Raw genomic sequence first — 25,049 nt, 5'->3', positions numbered from 1 at the left:
GATTGCCTGCCCTTTATACAAAACCTTAACTTTCCAAGTGAGAAAAGTTCATAGAAGAGAGCTTAGAGGAACTCTGTATTCTTTCATAAGTCTAGTGGGAACCTTTCCCAGACGTTGCATTGCTGAACCATAAAATTAGGACTGTCTAGTAGCAGCATGTTCACCCACTGATTGAAGAATAGGAAAATAAGGGGAGAGATCGCTATATTGCCCTTTAACTACTTTCCATATAATAACAAGGCATACGCTGCCTTGTTTTAAAACTCAGACATTTTTGCAGTGCTGGAGCTTTCTAAAAACACGGAAAACTGAATTCTCCAGAGAATCCAAGGAGTGCAAATGTGATTGCTTGGTTATGTTTATTTACCATAATCTGGGCATGAACCCAAGTGCAAACCACAAGTAGTTTAGATTTTGTTTCTCTTTCTTTCCAAAATGCCATTGCTGCTTATCACATAAAACACACAAAGCTTTAAGTAGTGCTTTGCTACATATTTGTATAGCTATGCTCTCATAGATCCTGTAGAGCTATAATGTTGTAAAATATTTGCCATGCCACTGGGTAGCAATAACTGAGCAATGATTTTGCTGGCTGAGAGAGTTACAGTTGCAGGCTCAGCCTCCTAGGATAGATGCCAACTCTGTCTGGGTATGTTGTTGAAGTGACACATTTAGTCTCCTTTGAGGAATGCCAATGTTTCTAATGCATCCCTGGCACAGCATTTTTTAACGACAAACTTATGGAGTGGAACTGGTACCAACTCCAGAGGGAGATGCAAGCTGCTTCTCCTGTCTTTTCTAATAATGCCACTACTTGCAAGTTAGAACCATATATTGTCCTGTTTTGTTTCTAAATCTTAAACTTTGTCTTCACAAAGTGTATTTTTTTTAAAATAGAAATATGGAGATGATCTGTATTTTGGAGTGCTTATGCAATAGTTTAATGTTAATTGACTAGAGGTTCATTCCTCATAATAAACATCAAGTACTAGTTCTGATTCCAGAAATTTGTAATTGTTGGATGCCATCCTTTTAGTATGAGAATCCTAAGCCATTGGCTTTTTTCAGTTCCCCTTTCCCTGTCCACATATTTGCACAGCTAAATGTGCCATACAACTGTCATGAAATGTTTGATTTTGTTAGACTAGAAACTGTACAGAATCTGTTGCAGGCAAGAGTATATTATTTGGGATTTTTACATCTGTAAAAACAATTTGACTATTTATACAGATGAATCTGAAGGTTGGGGAATCATCTTTGTTTTGCTTGTACGGTTGTGAAATTGCCAAGCATTATAAAAATCCTTCAACTCTAAATTTGATTTTTATTTTTCAAAAAGGCTATCACATGTAAAAATTCTAACAACAAATGAATACAAGTAACATTGCTATTATGTTAGAATTCAGGACACAATTTTGATTTTCAGTGGTTTACATGATTAAGGGGAAAAAATGCAAATTACTCTACTGTGGATATTTGAGCCTCAGCTGACAGATGCTTGTTGATGTATGAAAGAATACTCTTATTTGTCCTAGATAGTTGTCAAAAAATTTCTATAGAATGGATTCTGCAAATATTGTGCTGACCAACCTGACCGAGCATGCCTGACTTGGTTCTTCATGGCTTGGGCAGTGTTGGCTTGGGCAGGCCAAATGCCGTGGAAGTTTCCAGAGCAAGGCATAAAATAGTTGCCCCATTGGACATGCCAAACACCCAAGAAATTCTAGCAACATAATGCAAAGAAGTCACAAAACACCAAATGCTTAAGGAGACCCATCTGCCTCAGCTCAATCACCCTAGTCCAGCCACTTTCACTGTCCTGAAATCCCCCATGCCAGCCTGGACATTACAAGGCAGTTGCTGGTGATGCCAGGCCTTATTCTGAAGCCACTACATCAGGGATGGGTTCTACTTACCTTTAAAACCAGTTTGCAGTGGGGCCACGCCCGCTTGCTTAGTTTACACGCACGCACGCTCATCTGCGCAAGCTGACAACATCAGGGTCAGTGGGCAGAGCCTCCCACCGGTTTTACTACCGGTTCTATAGAACTCGTGCGAACCGGGGGCAACCCATCACTGCACTACACCATTCTCCAAATAACACAATGCCTTTTCTAACTCATATGTGGCCTTATCGCAAAGGTTTCCTGGGTGTTTAGAAAAAAATATATATTTGCATCCAAGACCAAAAACAATACGGGGAATAACTTCTCAAATTTCAAAGTTTCAAACATTAATCTTAGATAATATGCTTCCTATAATATATTCATGTGGGGTAAACTGTTGTTTCACTCGTTTCACAGGCATTAAAAAGTATTTAAATAATGCATATGGTACTAAGGTACATGGGGAGGTTCTGGTTATAAATCAATTGTTTGACATTGCTGGTCGTCGTCTTGAATATTTACTAGAATTATTCTTTTAGTGATTCTGCTGCAACCTTCATTAGCTATTCTTTGAGTGTCACTAGAAGGTCAAATGCCAGCCTTGACAATTTCATCTAGGAAACATAGAAAACTTGTAAATAAGATGAAGAATGTTAGTGTTATTGCTCCCAGGAATTTGACAGCACATTAATCAAATATATCTTTCTTCAACTGTTCTCCACTTGGCCTCCAAATGACCAACAGTTTAATATTTTCAGAGACAACAACTCACATAGTACCTATCAGTTAAAATGGAGCCATGCTGGTATTGAAGCTGTAGACATTGACAACACAACTCCTGAGATCTTTGTAAAGTACCAAAGGCTGAATTGTTTCCACTCAAATGGTCCATCCCAGGCCAGGGTCCTCTAAGTAATTAGAACTGCAACTCCTATCATTCTCCCAAAATTATGGAAGTCATGCTAGCTAGAGAATTCTGGGAATTATAATTCTAACCAATCTGATTCTAAATTGATCAAGACTGCTCTAAGCTCTGTTCCTGTTCCTAAACCAATATTTCTGGCTTGTTGCTAGAACCTGCATTTTAAAAAAATGCCTCTCCATACTTCTTATTGGATACTGATTCTTAAAATCGATATTTTTATTTTCAGGTTTCTATTTTATCCAGAGATAAGAGAAACTTTCCCAAAATTTCTCAATGCAATTAATGATAGTAACGCCACTCCTGGGGGAAAAAAAATCATTTCAGGTTGAAACATGGGGATCCCGGGATGCCGTAGGCTAATGGAAAAATAATTGTATGACAAGAGTTTCTTACATTCTTTCACCATCTTGCAATTAACAATTACACTATGTTCTAGTCAAGAAAAAAAAATCCCATTTAAAAGAATGTCTATTTTTTTGGTCTATTTGAATTATAATTGATAGAAAAGATGAAGAGAATTTTCTACTTGCAGGCCAGAATATTGTATATCATTATTATAGTGTAGTGTAATGTACTGCTGTATACTGTAGTGTAGCAGCTTTTAAATATTCAGTAACAGGGTATTTTATGTCACCTTATATTCTTTTTAACTAGAAGTATTGGGAAATTTGTGACCTTTTATATGTATTTTATATATTGGGTTATACATTGGAGCCATGGTGGCACAGTGGTTAGAATGCAGTACTGCAGGCTAATTCTGCCGACTGCCAAAGGTTCAATCCTCACCACCTCAAGGATGACTCAGCCTTCCACCGACCTGGTCGGTGAAATGAGCACCTAGATTGTTGGGGCCATTATGCTGACTCTATAAACTGCCTAGAAAGTGCTGTAAGGCATTATGAAGTGGTGTACAAAAGTCTTAAATCCTGTTGCTATTTCCCCTTCTCCCAAATCTATTCATAATATGGTAATCTTCAGGTAATGATTGTTTTAAATACTAGCTCATCTACTACTTCATAGAAATATTTCTGAAAATGTGAGTTAGGAGTGTGCTGAGTTAATTTCATTACGATTTTGTCACCAAGTAAGTTATTTATGGATAGCTATAACTGGGGGTGGGGGGGAATTATTATGCTTGACAGAATTGAGAGAAGCAAAAGGGGAGCAGAACAGAAAAGCTAGATGTACTCTTTGAGTTATGAGCATTTGTTTATATATCTTTCAGGAGTTGAACCTATCTTACAATTTTTAATTTGAAAATTCATTCTGAATTATTCCTAATCCATCAGATTAGAGTAGCATTATAATCTCAGATAGTTTTCGTTTCAAGCAGCTGATTGGCTACCTTTAGAAACTTGTTTCTTTTATTTAACTTTTCAATAGATATTTCACAATTTGGATAGAACCTTCCTGTAATCATTTGGCATTTATGAGCAATAAAAGAAGAGATAAAACCCTCAGATTTATTTGCATCCATAGAAATACTGTTCTTCTTATCAGTAAACTTGCAGCACCTATAATCTAAGGCATGGGATGAGCAAAACAATTTCCATTCACAGTATTTTTCAAGACAGAAGGGCAACTGTAGCATCAAGCCATTTTTGTAATCTCTTTTGTAAGCCAGCTTAATCACATGAAACATCGGCAAAGCTGTCTTCAAGAGAGCATTTCTTCTTTTTGTTCCTTTGTCTTTGAAAAAAAAAAAAAGCTTGTACACAAAGCTGATCAATGGCGACTAAAACATCAGTGTGGAAGACGAAATGCTGTTAGCACAATGTTTCACATATGTTAATGCTTACAGTGCCATCAGTGTCAGCTTTATTTTCAATTTGATATATACTAAAGCTGGCATACAAATTTAACTGGTGAGGTAATGTCATTTTTAATTTAGAGAGCCTTTAACTGTCCACTTTAACTAGTGATATCATCTTCATAGTGCTCTCTCAGGTCTCCTGTAAACATAAGTAATGGACCCCAGACAGTTAGGAACTTAATTGTTAAGGGTGGCAGTGATCATCATATCTTTTTTCCCCTATTGTTCACTTCAAAATTATCAAATACAATTTAAATTATTCTCATTTTTTTAAAAAAAAAATTCCTTATCCATTAATGTAATTGGGAGCTTTTTCACATATATAACAATAGATGAAATGGCCAGAACAAATTAATATAACATTAATTTCAGGTATAATAAGATACCTCAAACTGAATCTCAAACGATCCATCTGTTAAACTACTGAAGCTTGCAGATGATACAACAGTGATTGCTCTCATTTGAGACAACGATGAATCTGCATACAGACGGGAGGTTGAACAACTAGCCTCATGGTGCGAGCGGAACAATCTGGAACTGAACACACTCAAAAGTGTAGAAATGTTGGTAGACTGTAGGAGAAACCCACACATACTACCACCTCTTACAGTATAGACAACACAGTATCAACAGTAGAGACCTTCAAATTTCTAGGCTCTATCATATCTCAAGACTTAAAATGGACACCTAACATCAAAAACATCATCAAAAAAGCACAACAAAGAATGTTCTTTCTGTGCCAACTCAGGAAGCTCAAACTACCCAAGGAGCTCTGTTCTACAGAGGAATTATTGAGTCTGTCATCTGCACCTCTATAACTGTCTGGTTTGGTTCTGCAACCCAACAAGACAGACACAGACTTCAGAGAATAATTAGAACTGCAGAAAAAATAATTACTACCAACCTGCCTTCCCTTGAGGACCTGTATACTGCACAAGTCAAAAAGAGTGCTATGAAAATATTTACAGACTTCTTGCATTCTGGACATAAATTGTTTCAACTCCTCAAAATGACGCTATAGAGCATTGCACACCTGAACAACTAGACACAAGAATAGTTTTTTTCCGAATGCCATCACTCTGTTAAACAAATAATTCCATCAACGCTATCAAACTATTCACTAAGTCTGCTATTATTATTAGTCTTCTCATCATTCCTATCTCCTCCCAATTATGACTGCATGACTGTAATTTTGTTGCTTGTATTCTTACCATTTATATTGATATTGTTTCCTAGTATGATTTTATTGCTTATTTGTACCCTATGACTATCATTAAGTGTTGTACCTATGATTCTTGATGAGTGTATCTTTTCTTTTATGTACACTGAGAGCATATGCACTAAAGACAAATTCCTTGTGTGTCCAATCACACTTGGCTAATAAAGAATTCTACTGTAGTCTTGTCTAGTCTAGTCTAGTCTAGTCTAGTCTAGTCTAGTCTAGTCTAGTCTAGTCTAGTCTAGTCTAGTCCAGCAGTCACCAAGTGGTGGTCTGTGGACCACTGGTGGTCCACAAGAAAATTTTGGTGGTCCGCAGAAAACTTATTTGCATTTTTTATATTGCACTAAATCAGGGGTCCTGAAACTACAGCCCCTGGGCTGGATATGTGCAATGAACATTTGTGTTGCTGCAGAGAGTCTCCCACTTCAGGGTCTTCTTGTGTGGGTTGGAGGGGGGCAGAAAATCCAACTTGGAGTCTGCTTCGGCCTCCTGGTGCAGGGCTTTGGGCGAAGGCTGGAGGGAAACACTGCTGGTGGAGAAGAGCTGGAGGGCCTTGTTCCAGTGGGGCTACATTATGGCCTGGAATTGGCTGACCATCTCAGCCCGCTGAGCCTCCAGGCGCCGGTACCTGGCCTTGCACTCCTGCAGGTCTTTCCTCTGCTTGGAAAGCCTATGCTCCTAGTCCTCAGTGAGGTGCTTCTGCTGAGCCTCCTTCTAGGTCAGATCCAATTTGAACTGAGCCAGCTGTTTTGCCAACTCTTTCTCATGGTGGCTGCTTAGCTCCAACAACTGCTTCCTGTTGGGGTCCTAAGGAGCCCAGGCAGGCAGGGAGGGGTGAGTAGAGGCCGGCGAGGTGCCCCTTGATGTGAATGATATCGAGTTGGCCACACCCACCCCGTCACATGACCACCTAGCCATGCCCACCCGGCCGGTCATTAGGCAGATCATATTAGTGGTCCACTGGATTTAAAATTATTAATTTAGTGGTCCCTGAGGTCTGAAAGGTTGGGGACCCCTAGTCTAGTCCAGTCCAATCCAGTCCAATCCAGTCCAGTCCAGTCTAGTCTAGTCTAGTCTAGTCTAGTCTAGTCTAGTCTATAAAATAGGATTGTCCAAATAAAAATTCATTTCATTAATTTGAAAGACAATTCCTTAGGGTAACAAAAAAAAACCCTCTAGCTTCTCATTAGAAACAACAGCATAAAACAATACTTGAAATGCAGTTTCCTAAGAATGATTTTTTTTTCCTTAACAAGCAGATACAGACTCTTCATTTTTAATTAAATCAACATAAACATTTTGGCTTGATGTAATCAGCTTTAAAGACTACAGGTGTGTGGGTTTAATTGTATGCAAAGTTATGGACATACACACGTTCAGTTCACTGATCAATCTATGAAAATGAATAATGTGATTAAGGACAAATCTCTTAAAAGACTATAAACAAGAGATATGAAAACATGCTTAGCATAGAACGGTGATTTGATTCTTCCCCATCATTCTCAGATCTAATTAGTTGTCATTGTTTTTCATTTCATTTTGATAATTGCAGGTTTCAGCAATGAATTTTTTGGGGTGAGTTCTCCCCTACATTATGTTAGAAGTTGGGCAAGGATTATGCAGTAGAAAATGAGCCTTATCGTAGTATTATCCAAAGAATTATAATTAAGAGTTCTAACCATGGTACACATTCATTTAGATGCCATTAGCCATTGTCTCTTCCTGATATAAGCCTACTTTGATCTAGAAAGCAGCTTTATATAATTATGTTTGCATGAAAATGTAAAGAAAATTTACCCAAATAAGTTACAGCCTGATTAATTATGCTGATGAAATATTTCATAGCAACAGTGATGACCCACTAGAGCTAAACACACGTAATAAATTCCATTTAATCAATACAAGAGCTTAAGTCATACTAAAGTCAGAAACACAGACCTGGTAGATATGACTATGAAAAGCCAGAATCCATAGCTGCATTGAATTGGTATCAGGATTCTATTAGTGACCTAAAGATTCCCAATTAGAAGCAACACTGGGAAGGGAAAAAGAATAGTACCAAAACATGAAAAAATGTTACTACCTCATTGATATTGCCAGGACTTACAAAGGGGTAGAGTTTCAATGTCAATAACATACCGACCATTATTTATGTTTTGACCACTTAATGGTGGATGCCAGTATTCTTGAATTATCTAGATGGGACAGCTTGAATGTGGAAAATGTAAACATTCAACTATCTCTAACGGAAAGAGGTTAATTCACTTCTTAAAAGGAAGCAACTGTAAAAGCCCATAAAGGATTTGAAGTATGACTTGATGTAAATTCTGTAACATCTGTTCTACCTGGTGAGAGATTTTTCCCATCTCATATGGTTGCCATAACAACAAAGAAATACTTCCTGGCCAAATAGATCCCATTTCTAGAGAGCGCCTGACAACTAAGTGGAATGAAGATGGATATTTTAATCCAAGATAAAGACTGAAAGAGCGGGGAAAAAAGGTCAAAGGGAAAATGTTTTGAAGAAGAAAATTTTGGAAGACAGAGAAACAAGAATGAAACAGTTTAGAAGGGAGAGCAGAGGACAACAGAAGAGAGTGAAAGGAACTGAATCAAGAAGGAGTAATAAGTTACAGAAGAGAACAAAATGCACAGGAAGAGTAGAGACACAAAGAAGACAGCGAAGAAATATAATTCATATATTCCCATATTTATCTAATAGAAACATTTGGTGCTGTTGGTAAACTTAGGCTACTGATGTTCTACTTCAATGGAATTTAGATTTTGAAATTGCATAATAGAAAGAACATCGACTGTTTTGAACTGCGGTGTTGGAGAAGATTCTAAAAATGCCATACATAGCCAAAAAGAACTTTTAAAAATGAGTGTTTCTCAGCCTCAGCGACTTTAAGATTTGTGGACTTCAATTCACAGAATTTCCCAGCCAGCATGCAGGGAGGAGAATTCTGGGAGTTGATATCTTAAAGTATCTGAAATTGAGGAACACTGAAATAGATCATAGAACAAATCAAACCCATTCTCACTCAGGACACAAATAACCAGAGTCAAATTATGATATTTTAGGCATCTTCTAAACAACCTTGAGAAATTTGTAATACTGGGGAAACGAGAAGAAACGAGATGCCTTAAAGTGGATGGAGTCAATTACAGTGGCAAGTGTTACATGATTGGAAGATCTCAAGGACCAAATTATGGATAGATTAGCCTAGAGAAAAACTCTGTAGTTACTAAAAGTCAGTGCTGACATGACAGCACATAATCAATCAAACACTCAATGAGTAATGTTGGGAAAGTATCTCCAAATTAAGTTTTAATAAGATCTGAATTTCAATAGCTGGGGAGTCGGCCAGAGTTCGATATAAAATGGGAGGCTATAAAAATGCTTTAAATAAATAAAGGTTTTTAAAAGCCACATTTTTCTATAATCATTGAACATAAAAGATAGAATAACAAGATTGGAAGGGATCTTGGAGGTTTTCAACCACCTGCTTGAGCAGAAGCCCATATACCAGTGATGGCGAACCTTTTTTTCCTTGGGTGCCAAAAGTGCACTTGCATGCTGACACCCATAATGCAATGCCCCCCTGCAGGCTGACACCCATAATACCGCCCCCGTGAATGCACACGTGACCCTCCCTGCACTCCCCCACGTATGCACACACAACCCCCGTTTTTGTGCTAGCAGGCCTACCTGAAGCATCCTGGAACCAAAAATAGGGCATGGGGGGTCCCCGAATTCCCCCACCCTCCATGCATGCATGCATGACCCCCCCACCCCCATGCATGCATGCACAACTCCCCCCTCCAATCCCCAGGCATGCACACGTGCACGTGTCTCCCGGCAGAGACCCGAAAATCAGCTGGCCAGCGGGAGACACACAGACATGCAGAGTGGAGCTGACGTGGGCGTCAGCTCAGGTGCCCACAGAGTTGGCTCCATGTGCTACCTGTGGCACGTGTGCTATAGGTTCACCATCATGGCCCTATATCATTTCAGGCAGATAGTTGTCCAATCTCTTAAAAACTATGGAGCACATACAAGTTCTGGAAGCAAGCTGTTCCACTAATAGATTATTCTTACTGTCAGAAAATTTATCCTTAATTCTGCTCCTTAGTCTGCCATCAAGTGTTTTGGAGAATAGGTCAACCTCCTATTTTGTGGCTACCTCTTAAATATTGGAAAACTTCTATCATTTTATATCTAGTCCTTCTCTTTGTTAGACTAGACATACATAGTTCCTGCAAATGTTCATTATATGTTTTAGTTTTCAGACCCCTTATCATTTTTGTTGTTCTTCTCTGTGCTCTTTTTGGCATCTTAACATCTTTTCTATATCATGGTGACCAAAAGTGGATGCAGTATTCCAATTTTGCAATGAAGTAGAAAGCATTACTATCATTTCACATGATCAATACTATCACTCTGGTGATGCAGTCTAGGACTGCAATGGCCTTTGTGGCAGCTGCACCACACTGCTGCCTCTTACTTAAATGTTTGTCCACCAGGACAACCAAATCCTTCTCACAATTACAATTGTGAGAAGGCACCATGTGCATTTGATTTTTCTATACATGTGCATTTGGTTTTTCTTGCCTAAGTGTAAGATCTTATTTTTCTCAGCTCCGAACTGCATTGTCAGATGCATTTTTTTCATCATCCATCTGTATCAGGGCAGGGGTGTCAAACTCGATTTCATTGAGGGAGGTATTAGGTTTGTATTTGACCTTGGGAGGCCAGGGTGGATGTGGCCAGCATGACATCACTTGTGTTGGGGGACACCTGTGGTGGCCAAAGCTCTCTGCCAGCGAAAATGGGCTCCCAAGCTCTGTTTTTGGCTATGACAGCCTCCTGCAACCCTTCTGCCAGAGAAAACAGAGTTCAGGGGGGCACACATACTCCTTGCGAGCTCCATTTTTGGTTGGCACAGCCTCCTCCAACCCTCTGCCAAAGAAAATGGAGCTTGTGAGCTCCGTTTTCGCTGGGAGAAGCACCGCGGCCTTGACCTTCACTGGATCGGGGCCAGATCCAGCTCCTGGACCTTGAGTTTGAAACCCCTGGCCTAGGGCATCATGTTAAACCTGGTGATTCTGAGGATTATTACAATAGCAGAAAAAGGGATTAATTCACATTCCACAGTACAGCAGAGTTTTTTAAGATATAACTGTTTGGATCAGTGTTTCTCAGCTTTAGCAACCCTAACATGCTAGCTAAGGAATTCTGGGAGTTCAAGTCTACACATCTTAACATTTCTAAGGTTGAGAAATACTAGATTTAACTCCTGATGTCTTCATGGACATCTCTGTGAGGTTTGTTGTCATCAATGCAGAAGTGTGTTGCTTTACTTTTGTCTTTTTGGTCCAGGACATTAATGTTCTATTTTCTAAGGTTGTTCAATCTATAGTCTCCATTTCTGGGTCTTCCTGGCAATATTCCATACAAAGATTTATGAGGACTGACTGATTTAGCCTTTAAAGAACAGCCAGGATAAATGCCACTACCTCTTGGTATTCTTTATGGTTTTGCATCCAATTAACGTTTCAGAAATTTGGTAACCATTTTTTCATTTTTGTGTTTATGTGAATTTTGGTTAATAACTGGGGTCTTTAATCTTTAGTAACATAAATTCTCACTTATAATCTGCTATTATGAAATTATTAAATAATTGTGAAAAATAATCTTTTAATTTCAACTTTGGGAACTAACTTAAACCTGAATGGACAGTTTCAATCTAATTGGTCTGCAAGTTGACTTGGCAAGGAGCAAGTCCACATTTTTTTGCTGTTTTATATGTTTCTGTTATTTTACAATCTTTTGAGATTGATAAAATGGATTGTTTAATATACTCATGCAGCTGAAGCAGAGTTTCATTTTCATTGTTGCATGTTTCTTTTTTTATTATTTTATACATGTGTCTTGTTTGTGTGTAGGAGACAGAATCAAACCATTCTACGGAGCTTTTCAATCCTTATGCAAAATCCATTTTTATATTATCATAGTCATTTTAAGTAATATGATGTTTAAAAATACACAGATGTGTACAATTAAGAAAGTAGCAAAGCAATAAAGGTAGCATAATATGTGAAACTTCATTTATTATTCTGTGTACTATACACTTGCAGGATTGCATATCAGAATACAAGTATTGTACTTGTATTAAAGCCAAAATGATGTTTTAGAATTCAGGCAAGACCACCACCATTTGAAAAGAATTTAGTGTATTATGTATTGATAACAATGCCACGATAGACAAAGGAATGCAATTTAATAATACAGAATTGTGCTCACGAGTTTTCCTTTTTCTTGTTAATTGGTTACTTTAGCTGATATTGTCTGTAACCATAATGGTGCTATTCTTCCTAATAGTTCCATCTCGCCAGATGATGTCTACCGACATGATGTAGTCCATTTTAATTTTTTTTTCATTTTGCGCACATCTTTTAGGATAATACAGCTTTCAAACAGGCTAGCATTATTCTTCATTATCTGTGCTGTATGGTTGTAGTTCTTAAATTAATTAGTTTTCCTTTTTTTTCTTCCCTGGAAGTTAAAAGTTTTTTTTCTTCTTCAATTTATCTACCAGGTACGATTATGTTGAAGTGATTGATGGAGACAGTGCAAATGGGCGAGTGTGGGGAAAGTTTTGTGGCAAAATTGCTCCCCCACCTGTGATATCTACAGGACCATACCTCTTAATCAAGTTTGTCTCTGATTATGAAACTCATGGAGCAGGCTTCTCCATTCGCTATGAAATTTTTAAAAGAGGTGAGCAAACTGCTTAATCTTGTCATGCTAATTGTTTTTAATATGAAATATTGACAGTGGGATTGTTCAGTTTGAAGGTCACTATTACTTGGAGAGAGGGGAATTAAAACGAAATTTAATGTCAACTTAGTTTCTAGAACATTGCTTTCATAGGACTGTGGAAGTCAGTGAATCAAGTCACTAACTTTTGGTCTGTTCTGATACAAATATAATTCTTTTTTGCATTCTGTTCTCATAATAGCAAATTATGCTATTATTTGCTATTACTCTGGAAAGCTACGATCGTGATGAATATAACCTACTATTGCCTGTAATATGTTCACAAAGTTTTGTTACTAATTTGAACCTTCACGGGTGAACATCGATTTAGCAACTTTTGAATTTTAAATAAGTAGATCAACAAATTTGATGTTCTATACATATCTCTAATATAAATTAATAAGCTTTTTCATTTAAAAATAGTTACTGCATGTCAAAACGGTAATAAAAAATACAAACCTCTGAACCTGGTAACATAAGAGAAAGAGAAAGAAGTATATTTCTAATTTTATTGCTGATTTTACTAATGTTGTGATTTCCCAACCTTTTTTTACAATTAACTGTTTAGTTAAATATTTGTTGAATGCAAAAGGGCAGAATTAAATAATTAGCTTCATTTGAAAGTCCTGCTTAATTGATGCATCTTTTTCTTTGCCTTTAATATATTGGTTTTGTTTCATGTCTTTTTTTATAATATTACAAATATTTTCCCAATATGGGAACTCACTGTGTCCATTGTGGATTGAGAATGGATGGTATGTAGAACATCAGAATACTTTTTAAACATTTGCTGCTAGAAAGTTCTAGAAAGAGGGCAATAATCAACATAGACTTCAAACACCACCTGATTTGTTTCAACGAAGACAGATGAATGCAAGCATTTTTGTAAACAAAATACCACATGAATGGAATGTGAAAGTTTTTCTGCTCTGACAAAGACTGGCAAATGGCTTCTGTTCCATGGTCAAATTCTTTTTGAAGTAATTTTGTGAGTAAGGATCACAGTCACTTTTGGAATAAGCCTTATGTTTGCCTGGATGTAGAATGAAGAAATATTTCATTTTTCTGGCATCCAGGAACATGCTCTGAACAAAGCTAGATAATGAATAAAGTAAGACAACATTCCACCCTATTCCAAGATGTTAATTTTTATAGAAATATTTTGTTTTCAGGACAAAACATTTAGATACCTTACAAGTTGGATTATCAGTACCAATTAAACAATGATCTTTTAAGGCCTAAAGATCTAATGAAAGATCTCTGAAACCAGAGAATTTGCAGAAAGTGAACATTTTCAGTACATTTTTTTTTTCCTTGATATCTCAGTGACACTCAACAGTTTATTGATTTCCTTGTATGATATCTTAAATCTCCTTCAGAAAGACATTAGGTACATTAAGGCAACATTATAAATGAGAACTTGCACACTCAAAAGTCAGAATATTTAAAGTTATTGCCCCCAAAGTAATATTAATTCAGGTTTATGCCATAGTATGTCAAAATGGAAATGCTATTTCTAGGTTCAGGAATGAAGAAGTTCCCATACACATGTGTGGTCTGAAAATTACAGTTGCTGTAAAACCATTTTGGTTTAGTGCACTGGTGGGATTCAAATAATTTTATAACCAGTTCTCCACCCTAATGACTGGCTGGGTGGGTGTGGCCACAGTGGGCTTGGCCAGGAGTTGTGACAGACAGCACTTGGCCTCATGCACCTTCCTGGGAGCAAAAATGGGCCACGGGTAGAGGGAGGACAGACCACACCCACCCCACCCCATTTTGGGCCTAGTAGACCTCCCTACACTTACCTGGGAGCCCAAATGGGGCACGTGGGGACTTCTGGAAGGGGAGGGGTGGGGCTAGCCAGCAATTTAACAACTGGTTCAGTTGAAGTGGTGTGAACCGGTTGAATCCCACCACTGGTTTAGTGATTAAGTTTGATATAGTAGTTAAAGCACAAGGTTAAATATCAGCAGTTCTAATCCCACTTTAGATCCAAAGCTAGCTGTGTGACTTCAGGGCAGTCACTCTCTCTCAGCCCAATTCATCTCACAGGGTTATTCTTGTGGGGAAAATAGCAGAAGGAAGGAGTATTTGATATGTTTGTCACCTTGAATTATTTATAAAAATAATACAGATAGTCCTTAGCTTACAAAGTAGTTACTTAATGACCAAAATTACAGTGGATCCCCAAAAGACCCATTTGTAAAGTTATGACAACTGCAATTGCACGTGCATGCACAGACACACACATACACACTTATAATTGTAATTTGGTCATTTGGCAACCTTTACAGCCATTTGTGATATGCTGTGGGCATGTGACTGCAATATGAGATGCTTTTTGACAGTTTCTCAAATTTACTTCCAGTTTCCAGCAAAAAATGCTCACTGGGGAAAATTGATTTGCTTAATGACCACAGATGCCAAAAAATTGGGTGTGATCACATGATGCATCAATTTACAACCACAATAATTTACAATCATAATCCGAGGGTCAGTTATACTTGAGGACTACTTGTAAAAGTGGGATCAAAAAAAAATCTAAAAAATAAAATAAACTGAAATCTCTATCTAATATTTTAATATTAAATTGCAACAAAAGTGGGTACAGTGTGAATATGCCTCTGTGCATTACAGGACAATGAGATAGATAAATGAGAATAGAAAATTATCTTACACAGCTTGGGTGGCAAAGCTACAAAATCCTATCATTATCTGTTTCATCTCTATGTTGTTTACCTGTTCATTTTGTCCTGTGAATTGGACATTATAGCACAAATTAAGCTATAAGATGTCATATGGTTTTAACAGCTTTTTAGAATTCATTGCTGTTTTTAAAAATGATATCTTTAATTTATAGTGCTTTTGTGGTTCTAAATGTCTCTCCATCTAAGAATTTTCTATAAAATTCTATAATCCCCAACTGCAGCATAAATTTCACATGTTGCACAGGTAAAGTAGTTGAGTAGAAGCTCTCTGAGCTTGCTTGTTTTCTTGCAGATGTTTCCTACTCAAACTAGGTAATATCATCAGGACTAGCACTGATGATGTTACCTAATTTAGGTAATGAAACATCTGTAAGAAAACAAGCAAATTTAGAGATTACCAACGACCCCTCATAATTTTACCCTGTCTGGCTATAAAAGGAATTGAGGGCAAAAAAACAACTAAGAAAAGTAGAGGAAAAGTATAAATATATTGTTGTCAAAATATCGATGTGTCCATGAAGATAGCTGTAATCAGATTTGATCCAGTTTTGTTTTCCTTTACTAAGCTAACAAAAATAGGGCAAAATATATTGAAAACAAATATTTGATGAATCTCTGAGACTAAGCAAAAATTGAAACAAATATGAACTAATTCTTTTGTCTTGTTTGCTAACTTTGGATTGACGTGATACCGAGCAGGCAGGAGGCCGCATGTTCTGAATTATTTTACACCATTGCATATTGTGAGTTTATTTATAAACATATGCAACAGACTAGAGTTGTCACTAGCTTTATCAATGAATAGATAAATATGGCCATTTTCTTAGATTAGCCTTCATCAAAATTTAATTGTTGGAGGGAGGGAGGAAGGGAAGGAAGGGAAGGGAAGGGAGGGAGGGAGGGAGGAAGGAAGGAAGGAAGGAAGGAAGGAAGGAAGGAAGGAAGGAAGGAAGGAAGTTGCATTCCAGAGAAAGAGAGAAGGAGAGGGAGAGGGAGGGAAAGAGTGAGAGAGAGAGAAAGACTATAACTTTGTCAACAAGGAAATCCTATGTGTAGATATACAGTACAGAACATCTGTGGTGAAACACAGGCCTTAATATCTCTTATCATAGTGGAAAATTCTTTACCTGAAAATGTAGAAGGATTGGGGACATTTTAAACTATAGAACTATAAAACAGTATTTCTAAACTTGGTGGAGGCCAGATATATTAGGCTGCAATATCCATCATCCCAGTCTATATTGTTATGGGACAATAGATTGATCTTATTTTGAAGCTACCTTGGTGTATGAATGAAAATCAGATAACATAAAAGAAATTTTCTGAAGGCTGCAGCTGAGAAAGGAAAGATTAATTTTCTAATATATTTGTGGAATTCAATGTGACCCTACATTTGGAACAATTTGTTCCAAATATATAGTTGATCCCATACTTGCAAACCTTTAGAAAGGTGGTCAAGACCTGGCTTTTCTCTTAGGCCTTTGAGTTAGGTTGAGTGGAGTCCAAAATTGAATGAGTTGCAATATATTTTGGCCCAGTTGCCATTTTATGTTTTAGTTGACTTTAATGCATTGTAGTTATTGTCCTTGCTGTGGAAAGTATTTTTCCACCTCTTGTTCAATTGCATGGCTATAAAAATGAGAGTGAGTGAGATGAGGGAGGGAGGGAGGGAGGGAGGGAGGGAGGGAGGAAGGAAGGAAGGAAGGAAGGAAGGAAGGAAGGAAGGAAGGAAGGAAGGAAGGAAGGAAGGAAGGAAGGAAGGAAGGAAGGAAGGAAGGAATTTGCAACATAGCAGGAAGTTATCCTGATAGCATGAAACTTGGAAACAGACTCTCATTCATTCCCATATGGGGAAGTGTTTTTTCAAATCTACTTGCTGCCTCTTATAGGAACAGCATCTTCCTGTATGCATGTTTGCATCAATGTTGCAGTATGTGAATCAAACAGTGCATAGGATAGTTGTTTTCCTCATCTGTTGTGATTGCATCAGAAAAAGTTACTTCTGCAAAGAAATTAGAAGTCACAGAGGCAGTGGACATTGCCCATTCATGTGGGAAGTTTGTAGCGCTATAATAGAATTGCTTTGCACAATACTGAAGTTAGTTAGATTTGATCAACAATGCTAGTAATCAAACAATTTATCATACCTTCACTAACAGCATCACTTTACTGGTGCACCTGTGTCAACACTGCTCAGAATGAGTCAGTCACCCTTGATACAAGTACGAATTACCTTTCACATCTAGTTTGTCAAGAAGGCATAGGTCACATCTGGCAGACTTACTGAGCCACTACTCTAGGAATATGAAACCATTGTTCCATCGACCAAACACCACACTCCCTCTTCTTGCAAACATTCTGTTTTACCAATAAAGGGCTGTCAACCTGAAGATTTAAAGATTTAAGTTTAAAGGAACTATAATTATTTCCCCTGGGCTGACAATATTTCTGCAGTTTACACTTTCATTGTTCCCATATGACATTGTCATAATTTTTCCCTCTATTTGAGAACTGGCCCAACTTTACTTTTTCAGCTTGGTCTGGTAGAAAAATGGGCTTCATGTAATAAACGGGAATTGCAATGATCAGTATTAGGAACAAGTTAGCTAATATACGGATTAACGTGGGGCAAAAAGCCATGTTGCTTTTTTAAAAAAAGAGAAGTGGTATAATTTGTTTTCTTGCTAATGGTAAGATTCTTACAAAAGGGGATATATGTTATTGTCTCTTTTGTTGATGCAGGACCAGAATGCTCCAGAAACTTTACATCTATGACTGGTATGATCAAATCACCAGGATTCCCTGAAAAATATCCCAACAGCCTTGAATGTACTTACATTATCTTTGCACCAAAGATGTCAGAGATTATCCTGGAATTTGAAAGCTTTGAACTGGAACCAGATACAAATCCTCCAGGAGGCGCATTCTGCCGTTATGATCGTTTGGAAGTCTGGGAGGGTTTCCCGGAAGGTAAGACTCCCATACCCGATAGCTGCCATGATGTTATTGATGCCATGGTCAACAAGAGTTGGTTTAATCACCATTATAGTTAAAATTAGGAGATAAAGAGTATTTTAATATTAACCTTGAAATGTGTCCATTTCAGATTTCAAGGCATTAGGCTTTATCGAGGACAAAGAAGTCAGGCAGAAATGTATTGAGTTTCCTATGCTGTCCATCAAATGAAATGCAATTCTGCTTGTATTTTAATGTCGTTAAACTGACATTCAGCACCCTATGCTGAATATGGTCATGATAAAAGATTATAAGAATTTTCAAAAAATAATGGTATAAAGATTCAACGTTAATTCAATTATATATTATAAAGTGGTACAGAATTTGATCCGCTAACATCGAGTTCTGCTGTAACAGTAATCTTACATCAAATTCTTGCTGATGTGGGCTAAAGAGATAAATTTTACATGTTGTTAGCACTAATGGAGAGATGATATATGGTGTTATTCTACTGCTATTGGTTAAGTTTAGACTACTGGGAAGTGTTCTATAGGGAGTTAGTTTTACTCTCAGAAATTGAAGTTGTTGCAAATTGTGGCAGATATTACAATCTTTTGAAGCAATCATGTTAGCTGCCAATTGGCTGATGAGTCAAGATCAGGCTTTTGGTTTTGGCATAAAAGGACCCTGGGAATTTGGGACTGGTCTTTTGCAGGCCCAGTCCATCCCTGAAACTGATGGGGAGGGTTTTTTCCATGTGCCAAAAACCATCCAGTGCCAATTGTATATGGGTATGGTTGATCCTGTGGTATCCCTGAACTTTCTGAAGTAGTCTTTCCTGAAGCTTGTGAGGCATTTAATACTAAATATTTTAAATTTCTTTTGTATTTCTTGTATGAAGCCTGGATGAATGGTTTTAGTTTCTGTTTTTGTTTACTTATTCCTCCCTCCTGTTTTGTTGTATATGATTTTTCATATTATTTCTATTATAGCTGTTATATTTGTAAGCTGTTTAGAGATGTTTTTATATAGAAAGCAGTATAAAATATATGAAACAATATTATATACAATTATTATAATCATCCATAATGTCATAGATAACTCAAGGCCACTGCATAAATCCATGCAGTGGCCTTACACTGCATGGCCTATACACTCTTGGGCATTCAAGTACAAACATACACACATACAGAGAGAGGGGGGGGGGAGGGAATGAAAAATCCATTACTCCTCCTGTCCCTGGCCTGGGTTTCCAGAATATTCTGTATGATTCTAGGCGCTATGTTTTCACTTTCCTTGTTCCCCCTCATACTTGCCACATCACAAGCTACCATATTTTTCAGACTATAAGACGCACCTTTTTTCCCAAAAAAAGAGGGTGAAAATCTGGGTGCATCTTGTACTCCAAATGTAGCCCCGCCCAGCTTCTCAAACAGAGATTTCAGAGGCTGAAAAAAGCATCAGAAACGAAACTTCAGAAAAGAAGCCCCGAAACAGAGCTTCAGAGGCTTTTATTCTGAAGCTCTGTTTCGGAGGCTTTCAGAGGCAAGAAAAAAAATTTTTTCTGAAACAGTTTCAGAAGTTTTAGAGGCAGAAAAAAAAAGCAAAAAAAAGCAAGACACGGAGCTCACAATCAAGGAACTTGTTGCTAAAATTCACCTCTGGGAACAGTTGATGGGGGTATTCCGGGAGGCCTATCCACAGAATATTCTGTATGATATTCAGCTTTTTTCTTATTTTCCTCTCCAAAAACTAAGGTGTGTCTTATACTCTGGTGCGTCTTATACTCTGAAAAATACGGTATTAATTGCAAGTTGTTGCCAATATATTGTTCACACAATCCATTGTTCTTTCTGTTTTTCCTTACCACTATGGATTGGGATTACTTTTAGGAGGCCATAATAAAAACCAAGTGAGGGAAGAATACAATTAAAATCTATGAAACATTATTAAATTGAGGAATTCATTGTGAAACGCTTTTCTCATAGCTGTCTTAGAGGACTTTAAGAGAACTAGAGAAATTCATTGCAGATCAGTGGATATTAGCATTGATGGCTACAATATGTGATTATCTCCTGAATCACAGGCAACAACATACTCTAAGCAGCAATTCCAGGGAAATAAGTCAAAAAGAGATACCGTCTTCTGATCAATGCTTCTGAGGTACTTAAATACATCAGACTGACAACTGTCTGGTCAGCCGAAAGATGGATTAGATGGGTTTTTAGCCTGATCTGGCAGGACTCTTTATGTTGCTACACACAGCCAACTTTTTAACAAGAAAATGCTTACCCAGAATTTAGTTTCCTCATAGTCTCATTGAGATAAAGAATTTGTTTGCACACATACTAGAGGATTAAGAGCAATAACCCTTCTAAATATTCTTCATAAGATTTCTAGAATAATTAATTCCTTGGGATTTCTTCCAAAGATCAAAACTCTTCCTTTTCCATCCAAATTTAATTCAGATTAAGATGCTAGTCTTCTCCTATTGCTCTTGAGTGGAAAAACAAGTGGATAATTTCCACGTATCACAAGCTACCTCATTTCTCTTTTGGGGCTATTGAAAGACAATCTCGGTTATTAACTGGCATTCTTCAAGACACCAACTCTGACAACAGAACACAGAATCAAAACTGTAGATCAAAATTGTCAGAAAAAAGGCAGCCCTGTAATATTATCGTCTCCAACACTCCTGATGTCATAATGGTATGCAGACTTCATTGTTAGCTATCTTGGTGGTATCATTTCAATTTGTAGAGTCACTTTTTTGAATTTTCTCTCCGTGTAAAAAGTTGTATGCATGAAATAAATCTATGTATTATATACAGGTAGTCCTCTTTTAGCAATTGCAATCAGGTCCAACAATTCAATCATTAAGTGAAGTGGTCACAAATTGCAACTGTGCTTACAGTTTTACGCAGGACAATATATATATTAATTGATGGTGACAACCTATGAAAAGTTGTAAATATGTACTTTGCATTGGTTGCAAAGTTACTTTTTCGTCACGGTCATAATTGCAAATGTCACAGTCTGAGGCAGTCAATAAGCAATGATTAGCTTGCGGAATAGTTTTATATCTGTAAGAGACTTATATAAATGATTTAAATAGGAATCTTTTTTAAACAATACACACACACCCTTACCTACTTACAGGTTAAATTAATGTACAGCTAATCTTTGATTATTCACTTAAAAGTCAATCAAAGTTTAACAGATTAACAGAGTTGGAAGGCACCTTGTAGGTCTTCTAGTCCAACCATCCCGTCCTAAATTATAATGGCACTGCAAATCCTCACACTTTTAAACAACCATGACAGCATTCCCCACTGTCATATTGCCCATATTTGGACACTTAGCAACCGGCATGATTGCAGTGTCCTGAGATCACATGATTGCCACATGATTGCAATCTTTCTAATCAGTTTCCAACAAGCAATATCAAGGGGGGAAGCCAGATTGACTTAATGATCAGATTATTCACTTAACAACTGGGTGATTCACATCATGACCGTGGCAAAATAGATCGTAAAATCAAGCATCACACATTTAATAATGCTTCGCTTAACAACAGAGGTTCCAGTCCCAATTGTGGTCTTAAGTCGAGGACTACCTTTATCAAAAGTCCCTATTAGTAAGTAACAATGCAGCTGAAAAAACAATAACTAAAGGACTGTCTACTATTGAACTTGTCAGTATGGACAGCATGGTACAACAAAGCTAAAATTAATGTAGATTTTCCAAATCATTATGTTAAACATGCCATTCTGAGAATATGGAATAAATTCAAATCTAGATTGAAGCTGGAAAAATCTTTGTGACTCTCATCACAAGAAGCATTTTATAAACAATAGAAATGATAAGTAAGCATAAATGGTTAGTATTGTGATAAGCTAGAATTTTTTCATGGGGAATGTAAGATCAAACCAAATTAAGATCTGATAAAAGAATATATTTGTCAATGGTTTGCTTATACACAATTATCAGAAAGATTTAAAGTAGATAAAATACTTTAAAGTTTTGAACAATCTAACACTGAATTTGAAACAAAACTATATGCAAATTATGGACATATATTGCTAAAATGTACAACTTTTTGTTGAAATTTGAGACAAAAGAAAATTAAATGAAATTATGTATGATAAAAAGGGCTAAAACTTGATTACAGTACACAAATTGAATAATGGGAAAATGTGTGATTGAAAGGGTTAAAATTTACATTAAGCTCTAACATTAAATAAAATTTTAATAATTTTTTATAACTGATATAATGTTGATATTTGGCACCAGAGAAATTGTCTAGAATGTATGAAGGTACTTCAAATGTATGTGGAATATGAATAATAGGAAGAGACATTTTATAATATTTGATGAACATGTAATAAAGCCAAACATTTTTGGTTAGAAATATACTCACTAATTCAAAATATTTTAAAGTGAAACGAGAGGCTTTTCTTTTGGAAATAATGAACAGACAGAACAAAAAAATCATGAAACTTTGTTTTTATTCTATGACAACTACAACGTTATTATGTGCTCAAAAGTGGAAAGATTCAGTATTACCCACAATGCAGGAACAGTAGGTAAGGATGACCCCATTTGCAGACATGGCTAAACTTTACTGATTAATGAAAAGTCATATATATTTATTGCTAACAGAAAAACCTATACTTTTTTCATGAAGTATTGAACTGATGATTTTGATGATTAAGGAAAAAAAATAGATAATAGAAATAAGAGAACTTTTTTGTAACTATAGAGTAAGATAATTTTATAACCATGCTTGTATTTGCAAGCATGGTTATAAATCGGAAGCTACATTTTTATATTTCTTACATCTTTTGTTGCATCTTTTTCTTTTGTCATTTTCATTTTCTTTCTTCTTTTCCTTTGTTAGCTTTTTGTTAATTGTTATCTGCTTTTTCAAACTTTTAATAAAACATTTATGTAGTGTTTAACTTGTCGGTTGCAACAGCTTTATAACACAGTGTAACTATGCCTTAAATATAATAATTAGCTTCTCTCTGTTGCGGAAAGGTTTATGGTGTGAATACCTGCAATAATCTTTACTGCAATTGATATGTGGGAAAAAAGACTAGTTAGAAAAATTATTTGAAATATTTCCAAGTGATTAGCGTCAAGGTTATTTCCCCTAAGGTAGCAATTTTCTGGTTCAAGAGAATGATGGAGCTGAAACTATTATGCTCAAGTATTATAGTTTTTCTAATATATCATTGAATTTTTAAAAATGTCCTTTAAGCTGTAAACATTTTAAATATATATTTCTGTAACTATTTATCCATTATATCTTTTCTAGGATGACAATAGTTTTGAAATGTGCATTATTTAGCATGTGTAAGCATATAAATGTCACCTTTTAATACGAACCATTATTTAATATTCCATATTAACTTTTTCCATTAACTGATGACAATAAATCTACTGGGCATAAGTAGTATATTAACAACTAAATTGTACCTAGTTCAGAAATAATTTGAAGGAAGTGCTTCAGACCTTTCACAAGCTTGAGTACAATATCAGTTTGGCTATTCATTAAATCAGTCTATTACTTTTCAGCTGTCCATGTGATGATTAAAATTACACTGCTGCTTTAAGAATTACATTAACTTTAATTACCTGTATTTTTTTTAGATAGAGTTACTTTAATGATTAATAGAGAGGACTCTGCTCAAGTTCCAAAGCAATTCTTTTGAATTCTTTTTGTAGTATTCACAGCCCTATTAACAATAAATATAACATTGGACAATATTTTGCTATCATAGATTTTGGTCTCTTTGCCAAAGTATTTTATCAAAGGGACTGTATTCTCTTTTATGGCTGTAGAAGATTAACGTTGAATTTCAGAATGTTCAAAGAAAAGCTCAGGAGAAGTTCATCCTGGAAAATCGAACATTTATATGTTTTTATGGTTTTTGTGATGTGAGTCTTTATAAGATAGGCTTCCATCTGTCAAGGGTAGGCTTTGCTATTTCATAACAGATTCCCTTGCTTTCATAACTAAACAGCATGCCTAAATCAATTCATTAAGAACATTTCTTGCAAGTAGCTCAAGTCAATGCCACAAAGTGATATGTAACCTCGAAAATGACATTTTTGAGGTCAACAGCAATATACATCTTCTTTGTTAGTGTATAAGCTGCTTTTAACATACCATTGCCAATAAATTCATTTTATAAAACATTTTCTGGATATTGGCCATCCTACTATTAAATCAGAAGTCATAAGAGATACAAGTTCTATAGGCGAAAGGAAAGAAGGATAGTACTCCATAAAAGTGATTTGGTTTTTTTGTTGTGTTTTGTTTTTTATTCCAGAGAAGGAGGTAGCCTAATGGATGAGAGAGAGATGCTTTGAACAACTTACGTCTATTAGATTTGTCACATTTCCATTTATTTTAATAGGAAACAGAACAGTGGCTTCATCCTATTCCAGCAATTGGATTATTCCTGTGTGAAATCTCTAAAGTGTCATTCAATTGCTTAGCTTTTAGAACACCAGACATGTAATTTATAGGTTTATGCAGCATTTTGGAGTCTGTCTCCAAAAAGTACTTCAGCCCTCACAGGTGTGCAGATATATAGGTACTCCTCGATTTACAACTGGTCATTTAGAGACCACTTGAGATTATGACCAGCCCACCCAACAGGGACTTACAACACAGATTCAAAGTTCTGATGCTCAGGCCACCTC

The 25,049-nt window shown here is 36.5% G+C and overlaps 1 protein-coding gene across 9 annotated transcripts in view; it reads left to right on the top strand.

The window, feature by feature from the left end:
* NRP1 (neuropilin 1) overlaps nucleotides 1-25,049 on the top strand; it is a 163,303-nt gene that overhangs the window by 49,560 nt on the left and 88,694 nt on the right. For all 9 annotated transcript variants that reach the window (XM_087893002.1, XM_087893007.1, XM_087893003.1 and 6 more), the window contains 2 exons: nucleotides 12,449-12,630; nucleotides 18,123-18,350. In XM_087893002.1, the coding sequence (XP_087749128.1) occupies nucleotides 12,449-12,630; nucleotides 18,123-18,350 (410 nt within the window). The remainder of the gene's footprint in view (nucleotides 1-12,448; nucleotides 12,631-18,122; nucleotides 18,351-25,049) is intronic.

The sequence above is a fragment of the Pantherophis guttatus genome, chromosome 4, assembly GCF_059756535.1.
Source record: "Pantherophis guttatus breed Tessera chromosome 4, ASM5975653v1, whole genome shotgun sequence".
Lineage (NCBI taxonomy): Eukaryota > Metazoa > Chordata > Lepidosauria > Squamata > Colubridae > Pantherophis > Pantherophis guttatus.
Note: the sequence above shows the minus strand (reverse complement) of the source record. Positions and strands in the feature narration are given on the sequence as shown.